This window comes from Ascaphus truei, chromosome 6, assembly GCF_040206685.1.
Source record: "Ascaphus truei isolate aAscTru1 chromosome 6, aAscTru1.hap1, whole genome shotgun sequence".
In the NCBI taxonomy this organism is placed as follows: Eukaryota; Metazoa; Chordata; class Amphibia; order Anura; family Ascaphidae; genus Ascaphus; species Ascaphus truei.
The window spans coordinates 84,785,121-84,809,337 of NC_134488.1; the positions used below are offsets into that span (position 1 = coordinate 84,785,121).

General features: G+C 41.5%; 1 protein-coding gene across 1 annotated transcript in view; it reads left to right on the forward strand.

Annotated features, from left to right (window-relative positions):
* ESPN (espin) overlaps positions 1–24,217 on the forward strand; it is a 200,939-nt gene that overhangs the window by 69,681 nt on the left and 107,041 nt on the right. Inside the window, exons 3-5 of the mRNA XM_075604978.1 lie at positions 6,661–6,847; positions 9,412–9,594; positions 10,354–10,485. Coding sequence (XP_075461093.1) covers positions 6,661–6,847; positions 9,412–9,594; positions 10,354–10,485 — 502 coding nt within the window. The remainder of the gene's footprint in view (positions 1–6,660; positions 6,848–9,411; positions 9,595–10,353; positions 10,486–24,217) is intronic.

Here is a 24,217-nt window from a genome sequence, read left to right on the forward strand (position 1 = left end):
TCCATTTCGTTCCTCCCATCTAAGCACACTGTCCTGCTCATTATTCTCAGGGGTATCATCCCGAGAACAAAAACACGACAAACACGGCGCAGCCACGGCTTTCACGCCATTCCACAACAAACTCACAAAAGTCTCTTCTGTAGCTTGTTCTTCGTCTGACCGCAATCCTGGACCTTCTGCTCTATGCAGATCCTCCATTCTCGTGGTTCTCTCTCTCCGCCATCCTGGACCTTCTGTTCTGTACAGATCCTCCATTCCGACAGGTCTCTCGTGATCGTTGAACACGTCTCTCGTGATCGTTGAACACGTCTCTCGTGATCGTTGAACACCGATTCTCTGTACGTGGAGCTCCGCTCTGCGGGGCAGCTACCACATCTGTACAATAAACATGCCTTGTGCACCACCTTGTGTACCTAACGTAGATCTGACTCGTGTTTGCACTACCTCAGGCTAGGCTCACTCTTTCTGTGTCTACTGTAACACGTTCCTCCAGTCTGTGCTCCTTGGTAAGTGATCTGGAATGGAGACTAGAGTACTCTGGCTCTTCCATGCAGTACTTTGGGCGTCGACCTACTTTTGGCTAGCCTAGTGCGGACCCTTCCAGAATTCCTGCTCTCAGTTACCAGTTTACCCCTTCAGGCGTCCCCCGCTAGCGCTACCTCAAGGCGACTAGAACAGCAATAGCCCCCGGCTCCAGACTCACTAACCCCTAACGGATCCCAAGGCGTCTTTGCGGCATGCATATCCAGCATCTCCCTGACTACCCCTGGCTCCGTCCCACGCAGCACAAAGTGGCAGCAGACACTTCTCTCTTTCCTAATGTGTGCCTAGCAAAAGCCTGTCCTGTTGACAGGTCTCTCAGCAGCGCCTCCAATTGTAACGGGTGTTCCCTCTGGCCTGACCCACCCAATCTCATATTGGCCCGTGTAGTCTAACCAGTCCCCCATTACAAGGCGTGTGTGGTGGTGCACCTGCAAGTAACAGGACTCTTGAGTCTCCCGCTTGGTGTTATTAGGGGATGTCATCAGGACAGGTAGCTGAGGTAGTGGGTGCGAGTCCAACTTACTTCATGTGCAGCGCCTCCACCTCATCAGGATCTGTGCTTCCGCAGGGAGATGGTCCTGGTGAGGAACTCCTTCTTGGTGCCATCCACTGTTGAGTAATCTCACACTCACACAGTGGGGTTCTTTTTCTCAAGGACATCTTTATTGAATACAGGGATGTAGCAGACTGCCCCATGCAGCTGCCGGCTCTAGCCACACATCTCTCCGTGATGTCCCTTTGCCAGGTACGCCCTCCCGTACTGAAGTGGGATTCCCTTTCTCCTAGGGAGATCACCGCTGTGCCAGGTCCCTGGACACAGTGTGGCATAGACAAACTTAATCTATCACTCTGCTGCCGCTAGTTACTGCACTAGGGTCACAAAAGTGTTACTTCCTCTCGGTACCTTCGGGTTACTATTTCTTCACCAACAACAACACTAACTGTCAGTGTTGTGCCCTTTATACTCCAGGGGGCAGGCGCATCTCTGAGGTCACTATCCAGGGACTCAGAGCATACAGCCACTCCCTTCCTTACACAGGGCACCACACAAGGGTGTGAGGGAAAACCTCCATAACTCCCGTTGGCAGACCTGTATTTACCAGGACTTACTGCCAACAGGGAAGATGTATGCAGTCATTATTATGCATGGCTACATATATATATATATATATTTTATTGGATAGAGTGTCCAAATACAGTACAGTACAGTTCAATACTGGACACCTGGCAACCCAAAGAGATATCGACCGTTATTCATTATATCAATGGGGCTTTGCCAGATCTGGGCTATCCCACTTTATGGAATAAGGGCCATTCACTTTTTAGTAGAAATGGGCAAAACTAAGTGTGTAAAATCAGAATTTACCAGAATATTACATTTAAAAACCAAAATCCTTAAAGATTTTTTAGAACCAAAACACACAAATTATTTAGAACTAAAACCAAAATCAGAATACCAGGCCAAGGTCCCAGCTCTACCATGAATGTGGAAACTTGGGTTATTTCACATGTGTCTTTTTACATTATTTTAAGTTTTTCAGTTATATTTGTTTAGTTTCTTCCCCACCCCCCACTCACACAATTTTAAACTTATTTTAAGCATTTTTTTCTTAATTTATTATGATTTCTTAGTATTGTCCTGCTTTTTGATTTTGTTCCATAATTTGATAAAAATCCATAACATAGAAATTGTTTATAACATTGACGAGTGAAAGTGGGCACCCTCACTTTGTATTATTTCTCTGTGGAGGAGGTTGTGGAATTTCTGTCGCATAACAATTTGCTACGGTGACATGAAGACCCCTATTCCATAGTCTGTAAAGCTATATTCCCTTTGCTCAGAAAGTTCTCAACTTCATTCAAATCTCCGTAAGCAGGGTTTTCAACTTTATTTAATTTGGGTACACCTAAAAAATTTGACTGGAGGAGTGCAACCCTTTGGAAATATATTCTCTGTATAGAAAACTTAATGGGGGGGTGAGTAGAGAGCGCGAGGATTTTATTTTAGGGAACTCAACAATTGATGAGCCCTAGTGACTCTTATGTCTCTGTGATGCTGGGTTCCTACTCCAATGGAAAAGTTGTCCCCCCCACATGGCACAGGATCACCCTCCTGACCCACTATGACGCCATCACATGGTGACACACAACGACCCCAGGGCCCAACAGGTGGAAAATCAACATTCTTGAGCATGGAGAATACAGCTTCACGCCATATTGAATAAGGGCCTTTTTTTATTGTAGGTTATCAGTTTATTTTTTGAATGCTTAATTTAATGTTTTTGGTGAATGGAAGTAACGCATAGTAAATAACAATAAGTAGTTCCAACTCATTCGTTTGCAGATTATTCACTATGTTAGTATTCATTCTTCTTAATCATTGTGTTGCATAAAGTATACTTATTGTGTGTCATTTGCATATTAGTACAGTAAGCTATTTCTGAAAGTCTGCAGGCTTCAAAAGCAGTGTGTTATTTTGAATGAATAAAGCAGGATATTTCATTAAGAATAAATTCCAGCTGAAAGTAGTTAGGTTTAGCAGGCCCATTTATTACAGAAGGAACATTGTAAATGCCAGCTCACTGGATTAATCTGAGAAAATATTTGCATCATTAGTTTTCGGTTGGAGGAGCAGCCAGTGAGTATTCAGAGGTCTATGTATTAGAGCACCATCTAGTGGAATTTATTTAAGACTCATCTATTGGTTGTGGAAGAACCTAGAAAGATATTTTAATGGTGCAGTCCCTCCTAGAGCCAAAATGAACCAATAACTGTGGCTTGTGGTTACACTAGTGGTTTCCAACCTTTTTTTGGTTAAGGAACCCTAAGTGAAATTCTGGGGAACCCCCAACCATCTCTAATAGCAACTCTGATCAGGTGCATTGTAAATTCTTCTGTATTTGATACACTTTTCAAATTACCTGAAAATTACAGGGAACCCTTTAGTGATGCCCGGGGAACCATGGTTGAAAAACACTGGGTTACACCATGTCAACCAATGCCTTTTTAACCGAAATCAGATGCCTATGAATTTCTTAATATTTGTTTACGTATTAGTTTGTAAATATGGTAAACTGGGACGTGGTGATGTCACTGTGTTCAACTGGAGTTTGGTCAGACAAAAACCATCAATAGATGGAATTGCTGGCATTAGATTAAGCCAGCAATATAGCTTGTCATTTAAAAAATGTATTATACATTTTTATTACACAATTGAAACAGGGGGTCTCCAGAGCTGCACCCCGTTATTTTCAGCCCCGGGAACCACCTGCTTCCAAAGATACGTGACTCCGTAGATGGTACCAGTATCTGTGCTTCAGTTTAAAGCCCCATGTCACGTGTGGGCAATAGGAAGCCGCATCGGATGCCGTCAGGGCTTCCTATTGGCCTGCGGGACATTTAAAGCCGCCATTAGATTAGACGCACCGTTTGTCTAAATGCAGGGATACCTGCACCACTATGGAGGGAAGTATCTCTGGAAGCAGGGGTCCCCATAGCTGAAATTAACGGGGTTCAGCTCCTGAGACCCTCTGCTTCACACCTGTAATAGAATACGTATTAACCTGAATATAGTGCTGTTTTGTTCCTAAAAAAATTCCTTCCAAAAACTGTACTCATATTATATACACAGCCTACCACCTTTTATTTTCATGTAGAACACCTTCAAAACTGTAGGGGTCGTACAGTATATATTTTTCATTAATTTTTTAAAGCTAACCCGTATTGCTGCTTTTTAGAAATTGTATTTTTTTCTGTCTCATATGTAGGATTGCACTTTTAACTACCAGCTTCAAATAGGTTCAAAATATATTTTGATAAAACAGTTTGGTTACATTTGATTTCCCTTTTTACATTTTTAAACAGTTTATGGTATTCATAGAAAAGAAAGTAATTACTCAGCTCGTTCAGGAACCCGAAGTGAGAAATGAACGACAGGATCCACTTTTGAGAATAAACATGAGCAACACTGCTATAAGCGCTCTGCTGCCAAAAGGGCCCACCGCGCATTGTAAATCAAAGGGTTAACGTGCTGTCTTATCTGCACAAGTGATTTTCAACCTGTATTCCGTACAACCCTGAGGCTTCAAAGGAGGATACTGGGGAATCCCTGGGAAAATCTGAGGACTACAGATATGCTACTCTTATGGAGCCAATGTTTGTATTTTTTGTCATATTTTCTTTTAATTCAATGATTTAAAAAGGTTATTAAATGGGATGCTACATTGTTATAAATATATATATATTTGTTTTTTATATACATATACTTCTACCACAGAAATAACATGTTTTGCCTATGTTAAGTGGGCTCAGTGGTGAAACGGTAGGCAGTACAGCGCATGCGCATTCCCTGGTGCCGGGGCTCTCAATTTCAGTCCTCAAGGCCCCCCCAACAGGTCAGGTTTTAAGGACATCACTGCTTCAGCACAGTCATAAACTGAGCCACTGATTTAGCTACCTGTGCTGAAACAGGAATATCCTGAAGACCTGACCTCTTGGTGACCCTTGAGGACTGGAGTTGGCCACTCCTGCGATAGGCAGTACAACACGTGCCCATTCCCTTGTGGACCTATGGTGGTTTCCCATGACTTCTGAGGGACATTAAGATGTAGGGCTAGTACATTGGTCCCAGTGCTGCCTTTAAATGGGCAGGTTTTCTGCACAGTCGCTGCAACTGTTTATTGGGTGTTCCACTTTGTCAATGTATTTTTAAAGGGTTGTACACAGTTGAAAATCACTGATCTGCATAATTCAGTGACCCACAGTACCTCGTCATGCACTGCCATCCCTCGTATATTTACTCCTGTTATCTTTGTCTCCCATTGTACCATGTAGACTGCATCCCCTTTGTCACAGGGTTCTGTTGTAATGTTTTTCTTTGCTCGTTTTTGCTATTTTACCATGCGTATATTGTATGTCTGTCCCTTATATTTTCGTAGACTGTAAAGCGCTATGATGTGCATAGACAGCACTGAATAAATATAACATAACAATTATGGTTATGCATTAAGATGTAGCTGCCTTTGACAATTTAAGTGGTGACCTGGTAACTGAGAAGCCATTTCCATCAGTGTGTGCATCAGCCTTGAATAAATGTCTGGTGACAGAACAATTGCACTGTCACACAGCACTGTGCAAACACGCAGCAACCACTTAATCTTTAAAGGGCATTCAAATCGAACATCTATTAATGTTTCCATGCAGGATACTTGCGAGCACATCCTGATCCAGGTTATTCACAAGCCTCCCCTCCTGCAGTTTGAAAGAAGGAAACTGATCCCCATTATGAGTCTTGATGGTATTAGATTTCTTCACAAACAGATGAGCTTTTTCAAAGAATCACTTGGCTGCCAGTGTAGTTATTCCATTCTACTTAACACGTTTTATAGGGGCTTCAGCAGTAAAAGAAAGGTGTGCCAAGAAACTGAAAATAATGATGCACGGTGAACTGCACCAGATGCATCAAAGAAAAAACCCCATTGAAATGAATAGGATTTTTTTCTTTGATATATTTGGTGTAATTATTTTGCCCCAGAATTGCACCACCTTGGCCTTGATACATAATAATAATAGTAATAATAATAACATGTTCTTGTATAGCGCTGCTAGTTGTACACAGCGCTTTACAGAGACATTTTGCAGGCACAGGTCCCTGCCCAGTGCAGCTTACAATCTATGTTTTTGGTGCCTGAGGCACAGGGAGATAAAGTGACTTGCCCAAGGTCACAAGGAGCCAACACCGGGAATTGAACCAGGCTCCTCTGGAGATTGGCGACAGGGTTGCCCACCTCGGGCTTAGGGCCTTGCTCTATATACAACGAAGTAACTGTTTGGGCTGCTTTCATCCAAAAATCCCCATTAAGATCTTATTGGATTTTCAGCTGAAAACGCCCACTTCGGCGTTTAGAATGACCATTTTAGAGTCATAGGGTCAGATTAACCAAGCGGTCTGGATTTGTGCAGCCGATCCCAAGTTAACCTCTATTGACTTGAATGGGAGTTAGCCCCGGATTGGGCGTGCTAACCCTTACCGGCGCTTCATGAATGTACCCCATAATTGGTTAACATAAATTTGTCATCTAAATGTAAATAATCAATGGCAACTGTTTTTATTTTTAGTGCTATCGATTCTCAGACAAAGAATGGTGCCACACCCCTCTACCTAGCCTGTCAAGAGGGTCACTTGGAAGTTATACAGTATTTGGTCAAGGACTGTGGAGCTGATCCCCACATGCGAGCCACAGATGGAATGACACCCTTACATGCAGCTGCCCAAATGGGCCACAGTACAGTTATTGTTTGGTTGGTAAGTTCAATGTTCCTTTATCAATGTACATTAAAAAAACTAGTAAGAATTCTTATTGCTACATTTCTTGTTTGTGAAATAGGTCTGTAAATGCACTCATTTTGCAAATGAGATCTACTTTGCACTGCAGTTTGTAAATGATGGGAATACAAACAGAAGGACCAATTCAAAAACACTCTGGAAAAAAAAAGAAGAGAAATATATATAAAAAAAAGGAAATATAAAAGAAGAAAATGCACGTAGGACACAGGGATGCCAAGAAATCGCCAATTATAAATCGTAACACAAATAGAAAGTCTACAGCTACAAGATTGCAAGAGTGCAAAAAAAAACCTTAGTTTATTCAGCAATATTGACAGATATCTGGAAGCCGTTTAACAAACAGCAGCGTTTCGGATCCATAGGAGCCTTACTCAAGCTATTGGCAACGTTGCTGCTTATTAAACTGTTTCCGGATGTCTGTGAATATTGCTGAATAAACTACGTTTATTTGCACTCTTGCAACTCTGGAGCTGTGGACGTTCTATTTGTGTTGCAGTTTGTAACTGATAGTGATGTAATTGTCTGAAATATTTTTAAAATGTCTTTTCAAATAAAGGAACAAAGAAGAAATAATAAAACCAAGTTGAAGCCCCTTATTTTTACCAGTGTAGATGTAAAAAGGCAGCAATTCTAGATAATGTATTTGTGTTTAGCAGGTAATTCATGTACACAAAAACATCAATATAAGGTTATTATTTACCACTTTCTATTTGTTATGTCTCTATTGTCCTTCAAAGTAAAAGGCACAAACCTGGAAACCTATTTGAGTCACATTTATTGGAAGAAGAATTAACATTCTGATATTACTTGGGATCTTTTTTAGATTTGAGTTTTTTTTACATGTCATTATCATGATTCAGTGACTCCACAGATGTAGCCAGGACTATAGCTTCCGCTGGCGCATTTTTGAATAATATTCTGGGATATTCTGCATTTTCACTGTCATTGAATCCTATGGAAACGCTGTGATATTTGCATGTTAACGAGATAGTCTGCGTTATCAGTAGGCAAAATAAAATTAGCTAAATCTGTTATGATACTATGGGCTCCCAACCACACATCGCTACAGGCCTAATACTCCAGTCCTCAAGGGCCACCAACAGGTCAGTTTTTCAGGTCAGTTTTTCAGGATATCCCTGCTTCAGCACATGTGGTTCGGTGGAGGAGATGCCGGAGCTAAGGGCAATAAATGGGTAAAATATGTAAAGGTGTCAAATGCCCACTCACAAGAAATCAGATAATGAAGCAAAGTCTAGCACAGCAGTGCTGGTTAGCACATCAGAGGAAGAATATGTGGAACTCCAGCCACAAGATGTCATAAGGAGAAGCCTCTCAGATGTTACTCCCACCAAAGCTCCAGGGAACATGATCCACAATGGATGAGAGAAGCAGGAAAAGGGGGGGGGGGTGAAGTGGGAGGGGGGGCGACGTCAAATATATATATATATATGTATATATATGTATATGTATATATATATGTATATGTATATATATATGTATATATATATATATATATATATATATATATATGTATATATATATATATATATATATATATATATATATATATATATACACACACACACACCTTGCTTTAAGGACAATCACTTTAAGTACACTCGGGAGTAAGGACATATCGCCCAATAAGCAAACGGCAGCTCGCGCATGCGCCTGTCAGCACATCCTGATCAGCAGTACCGGCTCCCTACCTGTACCGAAGCTGAGCGCAAGCAGGGAGACTATAGAGCCTGTTACAAATGGGTTACTTACATCAGTTATGCACGTACATGACGATTGCAGTACAGTACATGCATCGATAAGTGGAAAAAAGGTAGTGCTTCACTTTAAGTACATTTTTGCTTTACATACATGCTCTGGTCCCATTGCATACGGTAATGCTGTATACAATTTTTGCAGTTATGCCTGTATACATTTTTAGTTATGGTGGGTGAAAAAGGCGTTGAAAGTTAGGGTTGAAGACCTGTCTAAAAAGTGAATGTGCTCACAAGTGATATTCTTTATTGAAGATATATATATACACACACACACAAAACATATGAAGGACAGGCACTCCAATCTGCAGCAAAGGGGAATTTGATAGGTAAATGTTTCAGGGCCAAACACATGGGCCTTTCTCAAGATCCCTGTGTGGGGGCGAAACTTTGAGCTATTAAATTCACCTTTGTTTGGTGCCAATTCACCAGATTGGTGTGCCTGTCCTTCATCTGTCCTATGTAATACTTTCTGGACGGTATGCAACCTAGCTTACATTACCTGTACTATGTGCCCTGCTCTTGACTCTCTCTCTCCCCCCCTCTCTCTTTCTCTCTCTTTCTCTCTCTCTATGAAATGAGATCTTGGGGGTGTTTACGTGTTTCTTATTTAAAATCTTCCTCTACATAAAATCCTATGCTTGTGTGTCAACCATTGCGATAATAAACTGTATATATAATATACTGTAATGATGTGCTTGATGCTGGGAGGAGCCCTTCCATCTTTACTGTGTTTGTTCTGTTATACAGATGAGCTGTACAGACATCAGCCTCTCTGATCAGGATGCTGATGGAGCAACTGCCATGCATTTTGCTGCTAGTCGAGGCCATGCCAAGGTCCTAAGCTGGCTCCTTCTCCACGGGGGAGAAATGAGCAGTGATAACTGGGGAGGAACTCCTCTACATGACGCTGCGGAGAACGGAGAGCTAGAGGTTCTATTCAGTATCTTTCTATATTGCCTACTGTAGAATTATTGCAACCTAAATAACAAGAAGTAACACATTCTCTAGAGAACCACATAGACAATGGTCATATCTGCACAGTGGTTGACGTGCTTTTCAAAAGTAGTGCTCTTGTGCCTGATTTTGGGACATTATAATCTTGTTCAACAAAGGTACAGCTCTTAATTTTACAAAGATTTTAACCATGTTTATGCCTTAAAAACAGAAAGGAGTGGGACTTTTTGAAAAAATGGAAAATATCACTGAAACTAGTGGGATACAGTATTCTTTGATAAATTTGATACAGTATTTTTGCACCAGTTGTGTAATTGGGAGACATTGGTATATGACCCCGATAAAGGGTGTACCCCAAAATATAACTGTACAGTGCTACTAGAAGTTTGGGATTTGTGGATGGGATATAGAGAATTCTCCTTGCAAATTCAAGCAATATTTCTGTTATCTACGATCCACTTTTCTAGTGCAGCCTGTTAAATTAATGCAGTTATCGAATGCCTGATGCTTGGTAGGTTTTCCACTTTTTATCTTATAATGTTGCTAAAATTAAAGCTCTCCAAAACCAAACTTTATAAGATGGCATTTTATTACATGATTTTAAACACTTATGTGAAGAGTGAAAATATTTTCATCCCAGCAAAATAATGTAAGTACTCTATTGAAAGATAATACTAAATATATTGGTCTAAATATTGGTCTACTCTTTAATTCTTTCTTCTGTTTGAATTTCAGTGCTGTCAGATACTTGTGGTTAATGGAGTTAAGCTAGGAATCCGAGACCATGATGGATACACAGCTGCAGACCTTGCCGAATATAATGGAAATATCCATTGTGCTAAATATCTCAGGACTGTGGAAAATATGGTAATTGCTTTTCTGTTATAATTTCCTTTGGTGGCACAAAATACTTTTTTGTAGTACACAAAGTGGTAGTAGACGTTTAAACGGTAAACCTGTGTTACCCATGTCCCCCCCCCCCGCAGACACAGATGCCATATCTAGGGTGTAGTGAGGGCTGGCTACATGTAGTTTGGTGGTGCATACCTGCTGGTAACAGGAGGGCCTGAGTCTCCCTCGGTGATGTCGGGGATACAGGACCAGGCTTCTGGGGTATATGCCTCCATCTTCTCCTTAGCAACGGTGCAGCGCCTCCATCCTCTATAACTTCCCAGAATGTGGGGTAGGACCCTTATAGAGAAGTTGCCCTGGTCCCAGGGTGAATGCTCCAGAACACACACAAAGTCTGATGTAAAACCGCAATGTCTCTTTATTGTCTCTGATCACAACAGCAGCACTCAGTAGCAGCAGTTCAGATATATTGGTATTCTTCCTCTCCTTCCCTCCAGTGATGTCTCCCGAGAGGATGGTCTGGAAGGGGCCTCAGTACCCCGGCCTCCACCTCCACCAGGGTAGGCCCTGTGGGTGAGGCTAGATCTCCTGCCCCTCACCCCCTGAGCAGTGTGAGGGTATTGGTCCACCTCTATACAAGTCTGTCCTGTCAATCCCAGTCCTACAGCACTTCAGACCGCACACTCTCCTCAGCTCCCATCTGACGCTCCCAGACTGACCAGCTACCCGCGCAGCTGTCACAGGGTCATCTCTCCTTTCTCTGGTGCAGCAGATACACTGCTCTCCAGAGACTCCAAACTCTCACGGAACTCACTCAGAACTGACACTCCAACAGAACTGACTCTCCACACACAACTGACATCACACACACACACACAGGACAGCCCACTAAATAGACTCAGCCCCGCCCCTTATGATGTCAGCAGGACCTCCCTTCTGTCTAGCCTGCACAGAGCTCAGGGGCCTGCCTCTACCACAGAGGCGGGGCTTGGTGAGGGGGAAAAACCCATGGTCATTACTGGCGCCTGCCCTTACCAGGGCTTACTCCAGTAGTAGAAGGATAAGTAGCCCGTTCTGTTTACAGGGGGCTACACCCGTTTAACCGATTCAGAGCTCGTGTGACAAAATGCTATCAGTAAATGTTATAACGGTGATCTAGAGAAGGATTTTAGAGAAACAGAGTAAGCATTGAAGGTTTTGTTAAGTTAACCAAAGTAGTGAAATGTAACACACCATTTTTTTAAAGACAGAAATATTTTATTCTTAAAGAGATACTATTTAATTGGGGTGGTCTAAATATTTTCATTAGAGATGTGCAAACTTTTCGTGCCCTATTTCAATGCCGCAAAGTTCACTTCCATACAAAAGCTTTTTGATTAATGCTGAAAAGTCAATGGGCATTGCTTTTTCGATGACTTTTACTTTCAAATTCACTTGAACTTGTAAAGAAACATTTTTTTTTACGTCGAGGGGCTGTTATTTTGGCACATTACAAAGGCAAAATACAGCATTTTTAATAAGTTGACCCAGTTCAGTAAAACCTTTGGCACTGAATATTTCATCTAATCTTTTGCAAATTTTTTAAACTTTTGGAATGTTTAATGAAAACTGCAGCAAAGGGAATCTCGGCAGCTTCAAACGTGTCTAATGTTCATTAGACGTAACTTGCACAATATTTGATAGAATTATACATTTTCCCATCATAAACACTAAAAAGCATGTATTGGTCTTGTCACAACATACACGGGCATTCGTATAGACTTGTGTGTGTGTGTGTGTGTGTGTGAAAGGGGTTAACAACATATTGTCCGTCCAGTTGTCTCTGATCTCCCCACAGGGCACTAAGATGAGCACACTGAACTCAGCATCCCAATTTCAGCTACCCCCAGGATTCATTTTATGGTAACCTTGCGGACTTACACCTAAGGAGCCTGTGCTCCCCATGTTCCCAGGAAAATACACCAACTGAACCAAAATGTAACCTAATTTAATAAAACAGAGGTAAAACATCTCTGGAAATAAGGGCTTCCACTTCAAACTTAAACAGGTTCAATTAGAGCTCAAAGAGTACTTATTACATTTTAGATATTATAGAACAAAAATAGTTACAGTTTTTATACAAAGGATTCCAAAATAATAGTACGAAAATAAGACCAGACAGTTCATGAAGTAAAAGGAAATAAAGCAGAAACTCTATCCATTGAACAGGTACCCCAGATGCCTTGTTATAGGTTCCCCTATGTTTCTCCAAGAGGTATTTAAATTGTGAGCCTCAGACAGGGGTGTAGCTATAGCCTGGATAGCCCGGGCAAAGCCTGGGGGTCCACGCTCTTGGGGGGCTCGCAAGAGACTGAATGTTGAAAGGGGAGAAATACAAAATGACGGAATTAAATCCAAAATGTATATCTCTTGGACCTGGATCCGTTTTCTCCATCCCCCCACCCCCCCAGTCGGCGGACCTGCTGACCATCTCTCTCGTCTCCCCATCCCTTCTCTGCCCCACAATCCCTTCTGGGTTCCCGTCGCCGCACCAGGAACTTAAAAACAAAACTGAATAGAGGTGGGTGTGTGTGCTCTTATGTTGTGAATTTAGCTAAATCTATTGCCAAAAACGACATAATACAGTAGACAGCCAAATTAAATCTTACGGCTACATAGATATTTGAAAGCAAGGGGTCAGTCTGTTCTGTAGACAGTGGAAGGCAGAATACAAGTGCATACCACTTTAATATCACAGAGTTCAAAGGCAGGTGTAATCCTAACCAGTCTTGGAAAATAAATCTTTGTTAACTCTTTAGTTGCTGATGAGGGTAGCAAGTTAGTTGAAAAAATGGGTGGAGTCTGGCCCGATGTAGAAATCGGGCTGGAGTAAATGGTTGTATATTAGCCATTACCGAAGTTGTATATCATCATGTACTATAGATAGCCCTAATTGAAGATGTGACAACCTGTATTGACAGGAGTCAGTATAAATGGCATTATCTTGGAGGGGAGCAAATCTCCTGCAGGTCACAGCAGAACTGGATGGTTAGTCCATTTAGGTCTCCTAAGACATTCACTTATAATGGGGCCCTGAAAACAAAATTCCCGGGGACCCACGCATGTCAAGCTGCGCCACTGGCCTCAGACATGAATCTTTATATCCAACTTATTTGATCAATGCTAAAATCCCAGATAATGACATGATCTGTATGGGTGTGCCCTGACAGTCATCTGTCACTACTCTCTCCTGGTTATTTGACAGTTTTACCACCTGGGGTTTGGAAGAGGACAATTACTTTATTTTGAATTTAATCCGGTTTTATATCATTCAAGAACTCTCACAGTAACTGACAGATTTATTATTCCAATTGCATCATATTTATAATAATTTCACTTGTACACATAGCATTGTAATATGCATCTTTGGAACCCTGAGGGTGAAATGGATTACCTGCCACTTATCACAGTGGTATCATGTCAATTACTGCCCTATGTAAAACAATTATGGTCACGGTTCACACACTTATGACACAGTAAGGGTTATACAAAACAAATAATGTACAGACATTATTTTGGCTCATATTGGCATATATTGACAAGGATATAGCTGTCCTTTAGGTTCTTTAAAATCTGGTCATAATGAACTTTTACACCTCTTGGTTGCAATACTGCATTTCCCAACACATACATTTTTCACTTTTTTTGGTTACGTTGTGTTACAGTAGTTCCTTTTTACCATTCACAAATAAACACATTTTCCATATTACTAGAATACATTTCCTTGTACACACACACACACACACACACACACACACACACACACACACACACACACACACACACACACACACACACACACACCTTCCTTTCCTCCTTTGCAGAATTGCAATAAAAATATATGAAAACATATGCAGATATCTCTCATGCATATCACTGTAATACATTTATACCCCAACTCTGCTTTCCCCTAGCATGGGGGAGTCTCTACACCATAAACAAACTCTGACGGAGGTATTTAAATGTTTCATTCGATCAAAAGGTGATTGGTGTTTGGCTTAGAATCTTCAGCCCTCACTCATCTGGGTTATTACATGTTGACACTTCTTATCTGAGGATTTGATTTACAATAAGTTTGTGGACCTAATAGGTGAAATGATGGTTTTTTAGTGAACTGCCTACTGGAGATTTCCTGACTATGGACACCAAAAACACTAGTGGCTGTCCTTGCCTGTTGCACTAAAGGAATTAAGCATTTCCCAGGGGCTGTTTCTATAAGTGCTGAAGTGGACAATTGGGCCGTTTTTGGCACATATAGAATCACCCCCTAAGTCTAGTAGAAATCTCTTGACAGTATATGGAGAGTAAAGGGAAATTACACTGAGCTGACATTATTTTAGCTTCTCTGCCTGCCGTCTGCATTTTAAATCACTATTGAATATCTCATTCTTTCTGCTTTGTTTTAATTTGCAGTCAGAGTAAGTGCCTGCCCTGCTTGGTCCACCTCTGTGATATAGTAATATGTTTTACGTTTGCCCTAGTGGCCAAACATGAAGGGAACACAGAGAAAAGAGATAAGGGATGAAAAAACTCGCCCTACACTTCATGTTTATAAACGTTTGTTGGATGAACGTTTAAGAGGAAAAGATAGTTATTTTTTAAAGGAGCTTTTCAAAAATGCTTTTGCCACAGGTGTGATCCGCCGACTGAGCAAGGGCACACCTATTTATAAAAAAAATGTGAAATCAACCGCCTATTCACGTGGTGCCACCAACAGCTCTAACTGCCAAACCACAATCCCCAACTGCCTGCCACGAGCCAATGAATCCATTAATATCAAACATATTCCAACATGGAGGGCACAGTACCAGGCCACCTTTGGATGTCAGGAAGCTGGGGGTCCAAGGAGCGGAAATGTACCTGGTTCAGCTCCAGAGACCCCCTGCTTCAAACCTACAGCAAAATAAAACGAAACAGATCATTAGTTCAGTTTCATCTGCACGGTTCTGCACCTTTAGTATTAGCCATTAGGTAAATCGAGAAACATGAATTCAATAAAGAAACAACTCAGCCATGTAACACATTCTCTACCATTTTACTTACGTATTTATTTTCCATGATTTTATTTGTGTTTAGTAGCTCTGCAGATTTCCAAAATGTATTGTGAAAGGCACAGTGCAAAATATCCTACGATATACGTAGGGACTCGGTCACTATGCTCTGAAGCTGCCGATCACACTCCCATTGACTTGAATTTCCATTGACTTTGGAGCACATTTCCATTGAACTTCCATTGAAAAATCCTCAGATTTTTGCAAGGGGCTAATTTCTCTGATCACCACTGTAGTACTCCATAATTTGAGGATGGACAAGTAAACATTAGTAATATGTATTCATACTGGATAAAATCCACTTCCTCTTTAAAAACAGGATGGTTGGACATGTGAAGACATCTGTACTTAACATAATTAAAATGTATGTGGTTTCTTTAAAGTGGCAATCCAGGTCCTGGATAAGGGCGCTCTATAAATGTTCTTATAAATAAGTAAATAAACTGTCAATTTGTATTTGCAATTTTATTTAAAAAATGTTAACATAGGGAGTGCTGGTAGCCGCTCTGCTCGGCTACCAGGGATCACGTAATGGCTGCCTTTAAAAGCTCCCACACCCTGCGGGCCAATAGGAGGCCGTGATGTCATCCGGTGCAACTTCCTATTGGCCTTGAAGGTCTCTATTTTGGGAAGGAGGTCCCCGGAGCTGAAATATATGGGGTTCAGCTCTGGAGACCCCTGCTTCTGTCCCCAGTAAAAATAATAAATAAAAAACTTTGTAAAACAAAACAATGGCTTGGATTGCTCCTTTAAGAGATACTTCTCTGTGTGATAATATGACTACCTTGCCAGATCATTGTGAGTAAAGGGTAATGTGAGTAATGAGCCAGAGCCACACCCATTACCATGTGAGTAAAAAGGAACAGGCATTAGTCCACTGACAGGTCCTGTTTGCAGCGGTGGATATATGAAAGTCTTTGTAACATGACTTTCTTTGGTACTAGAAGGTATTCAATTAGTCACATATTATTTGATCTGCATTCTCATTTATTCTCATTCTCATACGTCTATCTTTGTATAATATTGCTGATATACATACATAATATAATTTGACTCCTTACTGCCACAGAAAAAGGAAAGACACAATATTTAAAGCACCAGTTCCCTCTCTTCGTTTTTTTTTTTTACTAGATTGGGAACTAAGGAGTCACCAGAATTTTAATGCATTATTTTCAGCTAATGAGACCCAATTGTCCTTTAGAGTGTTAGGGGTTAAAAGGGGACTTAGGTTGAAAAGTTGAGTGTACAAATGAATTACTTTGGTCAGAACCATTATCCAAAGAATACTGATGTTCATAAGTGACAGTATCAACTGAACATTATTTATACACCTCTCTCCCAACAACTTCTTTACCCCTCAATATAAAGCACCAACATAAATCCTCTATTCACACCCTCTATCTTCTCCTTCCTGCTGCTGGGGATCTACCCTAAGCCTGAACCAAGACACACACCTGATATCACCCATGCAGCCTGCCATTTCCTCCCCTGTAAATGGTGTTAACCTTCTGATTTAATACTGACTAACCTTAAAACTCACCCCACAAGTTAAGCATCCCAACAGCCTGCACTCATGGTTACTGTCCCACACTCGGCCACTCCTACCACCCATTGTGGCCAAGCACTGCCATACACAGCACTTATTCCTTCACCTGCTGTCTCTGTAAGTCTCCCACCATACCTCTTAGATTGTAAGCTCTTCGGGGCAGGGATTTCCTTTCCTATTGTCTGATTTTGCTGCACTTATTGTATCATTTTAATTCCCTGTACTGTATTCTTTGTGAAGCGCTGAGTACACTTTTGGCGCTATATAAATAAAGACATACAATACAATACATGAAATCTGTGAATCTAATGGATCAGATTCTCTTAATAGAGAGCCCAAATCAGCTTTAGCCATTATTTGATAACCTGATTTCTTCTTTTGTAAAAGAAAAAGCCTGTAATGTGACATTTTTCTGATTTAGTTCAGATCTACAAATAGATCTAATACAATGGGGCAAGAATAATCTTTATTTAACAGCAGGATTTGATCAGCAGTTAATGTAGCTGATTGAAAATCCCATTGTGGCTATACTATTAGCGGTCTCACTTTCCAAATTGGCATTTTTCCTCTGAATCGACCTTCCAGCTCGAATTCCTCGTCTTGGGAGGCGCTCCTTTTTTCTCTCCATTTTGTTTGAAATGGATTGATAGTTTGACAATCCGATAGTTTGACAACTCCTTCCTATCTGTTCTCTCTAAAAAAGTATTTGGATCATAATTAGTAGATGATTTAGGTATGGTCACTAAATTCCAGGTGTTTTGTTTATCAGAATTACTCCCTGGACTGTCAATATCACTATCAGTGAGTATTGAAAATCTGTTCTTTGAGATAAAATCATATTTAACAAATCTGTCAATTGCAATTTTATCTTTGGGATTATCAATAGTGTCAGATCTGTTAAAGACAGGTTTTTTTTTAGAGTAGTCATGATGATAGTTTTTGATATTATTACCTTGATTATAGTTAGGCGGTCAAGTGGGCTGTGTTGTCCAATTTCTGACTTTATTGATGGTATATTCAAACATATCTCTCCCATATTTATTCTTTGTTCTTGAAACAAATTATTTTTCAAATTGTTCTACTCCCTTGTTAGTGTTGCCATCTACATTTCTATATTTGCCACTATCCACCCTAAATTTAAGTGACTCCTGTAATGCCTCAATTTCAGTTTCAATTACATCAAAGGAGTTAAGGCCATTCAGCACTTCTTGGATGTAGATAGTGTATCACCTCATTCCCAGCATTTGTTTATATTGGGTAGTATATAATTTATTACATCTTTATTTTTCGTATGATGATTTATTTTATTTACAGATCTGTGGAATAGCCATGGGGACCAAGTTCACCCCCAGCTATGCCAAATAGTTTATGGGTTGTTGGGAAGCAGTAACATCTGGACTAACAACCCATGGGAGGCGAGCCTGTTCTACTATGGCCGTTTCATAGATGACATACTTATTATTTGGGATGAAGAGGAAACTGACCTTTTGAAATTATTTTTGACATGTAATTCTAATCAAGTCATTTAGTTAGTGGGGGTGTGGTTCAAATGTCAGTGTCAGCTCCTTGTGAGCTTGGGTAATTAATTATATCTCCCTGTGCCACCAATATTAGATTGTAATTTCTACAGAGCAGGGACTTATGTTTTTAAATAAATAATAGAAAAAAGCCATACAAGCACATATATTTAAACTATTATAGTAATAATCCACATAGAAAAGAGCATTACTGGCCACTAGTGCCCTGGCTGGGTGAAAGGCCCTTCAGCTCCTCCACCCAGGGCAGTATTGCCCAGTGATGTTTGTAGTAAGGTACATAATTAGGTAGACAGTACAGAGAAAAGTTAGACAATTGCATGATGAAGGTATTTAAACTAATTGAATGAGGAAATCTTGCCCAACAAAGCTAAAATATTTCATCTAGTGGGCCAATCTTGCCAGCCTTGAGGTTGCAAGAGAAAATGTGCAAATTTTCCTGCCTGGTTTTGCATGTTGGACTTTGCAGAGGAACTAGAATACTAGCAAACCGTGAATAAAGACACCGACTGTAAACAATTACACTGAGTTTGAAGCAGGGGAACCTGGTTCAATTCCCGGTGTCAGCTCCCTGCCTCGGGCACCAAAAAACATAGATTGTAAAGTCATCTGGGCAAGGACTGTCTCTGTAAAAATTCCTACGGACTGCGTACCGCATGTTATACTGTAATTGTGAAGCGCTTTGAGTCCCATTGGGAGAAAAGTGCTATATGAAATAAAGTTGTTATTATTATTATTTTGGCTATATTGCTTGGGGCATAGCCAGGGCAGGGCCTTAGTGGGCAAGGCTTTGTCTAAAATTCTAAATTACTGCCTAAACAATCCGGCCCCTGATTGGTGCATAGCCACATATAGAGGCAACAGCATTGGCGAGGGAGTGAGAGCACCAGCTGAGGAGGGATGGAGAATGCTGTAGCAAGTAAGCACGGAGGAGATGGTAAGGGCTTTCACCCACTGCCCTCTCATGTCACCTCCAGTCACTCATCGCCCCCGCCGCCCCCTTGTAACACACTGCTCTCCGCTGTTATCTACTGCCCCATACTGTCGCTCCCCCCCTCATCCACTTCCCCTCATAAATCACTCCTGGCTCATGTGTCATTCACTCTGACCCATGTGTGACCTCTCTCCCCCATGTGTTACCCTCATTACTCCCTCCCATACGTGACACCCTCTCCTCCCACGTATTCTGTGTCAGTGTATATAACCAGATTGCACTTTACACTGACACGGAATATAACCGGACTGCACTATACACTGACACAAAATATAACCAGACTTCTGCTCTGTGTTTAACTCCATGTTGATTTGGGGTCAATTGCGCCTTTAACTTCAATATTTCTCCAAACATTGCTGGAGTATTTCAGAATTGAGTAAGTGTTTAGGATAAAGGACATTTGTACAAAAAAAATGGCGCTTCATTAAACTGTGTAATTAAAAGTAAAGGCAATTTTAACTGAATATAGAGTGAATTGAGCTAAACCCCTTCTGCATATAGTGGGAATCCGTTTCTAGGGCACTCTTGCCTAATGAACTATTTCTGTTTCTCTCTTTTGTTGCAGGTGACCCGGTTAGATATGACTTTTTCTTGCAGCCTAATAGAGAGCAAATTAAACTTTGCACAGCTGGTTTTCCAGGGAACTAGTATAATAACCTAGCAAAGCATGTACGTAACTCATTTTATTTGTGAATGTTAATTTGCTTACTTTACATTTTATTTTGCCTTATACATATTTGAAGGTAATTGATGAGCTTTTCTGCTGCAGAATTAATTCACTATCGGTACACAATTATCATCAAAGTCAGCACACAAAAAAAAAAACCTGAAACCCTAGTTAGAAAACTGAGCCCCACTTTTTTTGCTTATTTAGAATCAGGACATAACACTTTTAACCCTTTGGGTGCCCCAAGAGGTAGTCACAGAACAGCAAATACCCCACTCCCTTAGGATTATTGAAAGTGGCAGAGGTTGAGGTCACAGTCGGGGCCACTGACAGATTTCCCTGGGCCCAAGACTAGAGAAATGACCGCCCCCCCCCCACTCCGTATTGGCAGTCTTGCGAGCCACCCCATTTCACACCTCGCGAGCAACCTTTTCTATTTCCCCCCTCTTTCCATTTATTTCTCTCTCCCCGTCTAAGTTTGACCCCCTCTCTTCCTCACTCTCCCCCCTTCATCAATTACCCAATTCTCACCCAATCCTGTTTCCTCAATACCTCCTCCACACATTCATTCCCTCCCCCCCCTGGCCACACACACAATCCCAGCCACAATAATTGCCCCCATCCCAATACATAAAAACCCTCCACCCCAAATACATACAAAACCCCCACTACCCCCCGAAATACAAAAACACATGCTAAACACATACAATCCCCCATGCATACAACCCCCATCCCCCAAATACATATAAACCCCTCCACCCCCAAAATACATACAGACCCCTCCACTCCCAAAATACATACAAGACCCCCACCAGCCCCTAAATAAAATAAAAAACACATACCAAATACATACAACCCCCCCCCCCCAAATACATACAAATGCTCACCCCCCAAATACATACTACACGCCATCCAGGGCCGCAGAAAGATTTCCAGGACTAGTTACGACCGGGGTCCTCCCTCAATGTCGGTGGTCTTGTGAGCCCCCCCTTTCACAGCTCACGAACCCCCACTATTTCCCCCCCTCTGTCTCACTCCCCCTCACTCCTCTCACGCTCACTTAGTCCATCCCCCACTGCATGTATTTCTCTCCCAGCTGACTCACTCTTACTCCCTTTATTTTTCAATCTCTCCTCTTACTGTCTTCCCCACTCCATCAATTATCCCACTCTCACTTTATACGGCTCTCCCCAGCTGTGAGCCTCCCTCACTCTGTCCCACGGCAAGCTGCTGGTGCGTGCCGGGCCCCCCTATCTGAGGCCAGCTTGCGCATCAGAGAGGCCCGGCGCCCGTCAGCAGCTCGCGTGGGACAGAGTGAAGGAGGCTCGCAGCTGGGGAGAGCCGGGGCCCAGTGGTGAGAGGACCGGCAGCCGGGCCTGGCCAGAGGTCAGGCCCAACTTACAGCCGCCGGGCCCAACTTACAGCCGCCGGGCCCAGCTTGCTTCGTGCGTGTCGACGTCTGAGAGGCTCGGCACTTGCCACCGTCACAGGCTCGGCGTGGGACAGTGTTAGTGTCAGTGAGAGAGACCCGCAGATGGGGAAAACCAGGGCCCAGTGGCAATGAGAGAAGTCAGGCCCAACTGCTTTGTCCAGCCGCCAGCCCCCCGAAACCAGTGCCGTCTTAACGCATGGGCACGCTAGGCAGTTGCCCGAGGGCCCCACGAGCATAGGGGCCCCATGCTAATCTATGCACAGACCAGAATTTAACACTAATTTTTCGATCACCCGCCTCAACATTCAAATCTCCTGCTAACTCGGTAGAAGGAGAAAAATTACGACTTGTAGCGGAGAGTTGGCAGGGCCCAGCGCACTGCTTTGCCTGGGGGCTTATAATGCTGTTAAGACGGCCCTGCCCACAGCCACTGGGCCCAGGACACTTGTCCCAGCTCTCCCCCCCCCCCTGTCGGCGACCCTGGTCACAGGTGAAACTCCCACAGGCCGCATGCAGCCCACCAATGAACCAGAGACATAAGCCATACATTTCAATGCTCTTCGACCATCCCTATTTATAATTTAAATCACACAGCGATATAATCCTGTGAATGTACATGTTTATCATCATGTTGTGCCACTTGTTCTCTCACAAAAGAGATTTACATGATTCATATATTAGGATAAAACCCATGTTAATGCAATCGTAACAAAGCGATTGCTGTAATATTTCATTTTATTTTTAAATTTTTAATCATATATTTATTATCAGATGGAAAACATAAAAAGGAGAGGGGAAATTGAGAAAGAAAAAAGAGAGGGAGGTGCACTACATCTGACATAAAATAACAAAACATCTACTGTAACAGCAGTGTTAGGACCTACAGATGGGCCATACCGTGAAGTGATTGTAGGTACTTTGGCCAAAGAATTGAACTAAATGACCCTTGCTTAAGAAAGATAAACAGTTAAGTATTTAATTATATAAAATGTCAAGTTAGATGTAGCGCTGGGGCTTTTTGTCTTTTGATCTATAGGTAGGGTATAAGTAAAACATCTGCCCAAAATATACCAAAAAAAGAGCAAGGATAATGATATATAGTTACCATTGTGCAAATCATTTTTAATAATGTTTCATTTTTTTTTAATGAATATGTCATTTGATATGTTTCCATTCTGATTGTCAATTATTCATATGGTTTGCTGGTAAAGCTACAGTATCCTTATGATATACTTTTGTGGCTGAAAAAAAAAATCACTTTGCTGGAATCTATATCTGTCTGCCAGCTGGTAATGCAATGGTGTTACCCTTAACAGCAAAAGTCATTATTGCGACAGTAACTCTCTGAAGACATGATACAGTTTTATTGGTCCTATGGGACAGAGCTGAGCTTTAGCGTGTGTGGCTCTTTATTTTTCCTCTGTGAGACGGACGAGGATTTCTCTTACGGTGCTCGGTGCTCGTAGCCCTACAACTAGAAGGAAATTAAGAACAAATCTTCGACTCTTCCTGCATTGACAATAAACATGGGCAATGTAAGCATTTTGTTTTATGTTTAGCTTATCGTGCTTGAATGATCTAGAAAGATTTACCTGCGCAGTGAGGAGTCTGTAGCAAGCAATGTGTAATTGACTTAATTGGGTTGCTAGGAATCAAAGAGCCTCAGTCAGATAAAGAAACGTTGAAGGGTTTATGGTAACCAATGGGCATCGTATACAAAGATGATGTTGATTGTAGGACCATAAACTCTTAAAACTAGTCCTATCAGTTGCATATTATACTACTAACAATGTAAACAAAATATGAGTTTTGCGTTTCAAGTTGCAATTTAGATTTCAAAATGTATTTATTCTGGATTCTATTACAACTACAAAACATGTGAAATCTTATATGGTTGGGGTTTTTTTTTCTTCAAATAAATCAGTTCTGTAGTATTAGATAATACTGTATTTTTTTAAATTAAACTCTTAATGCCATTTTTAATGTGTTTTTAAGCATCCTTTGATTTCTATAGCAGATTTTAGCCCACCTTCCAAGCAGTGCAAGATATTTACAGCACTTTCCTGTTAGTAATAATTTGTAGCCAATGTACCCAGCAGTTTGAGCCGTAAACTGTAACAATAGATAATGTTATCTTAGTGTAGCCCTCTTTCCCCCACCCTCTTTGAATAAGCTGCTACTGGTTTATTCTGTGGCTGCTGTTTCATACCTGAGTGGTAAAGGTAGGCAGGAAATCTCTGTGATGTTGTGGGGAGGACATCAGGACAGGCTTACTGTGATTCTTTAGTGGTCAGCACCTACAGTCCAAGAGGATCCTGAGGCTTCAGGATGCACCCATGAACACTTCTTCTTTGATCTATAGCCATGCTTCAAATACTACGCCAGGTGTTGGTATGACTGAGGTTTATTGAACAGCAAGATACATGCACTGGATCACATATCATTAGTACCCTATCCCCTATGGGACAAGGCCTCAGCACACG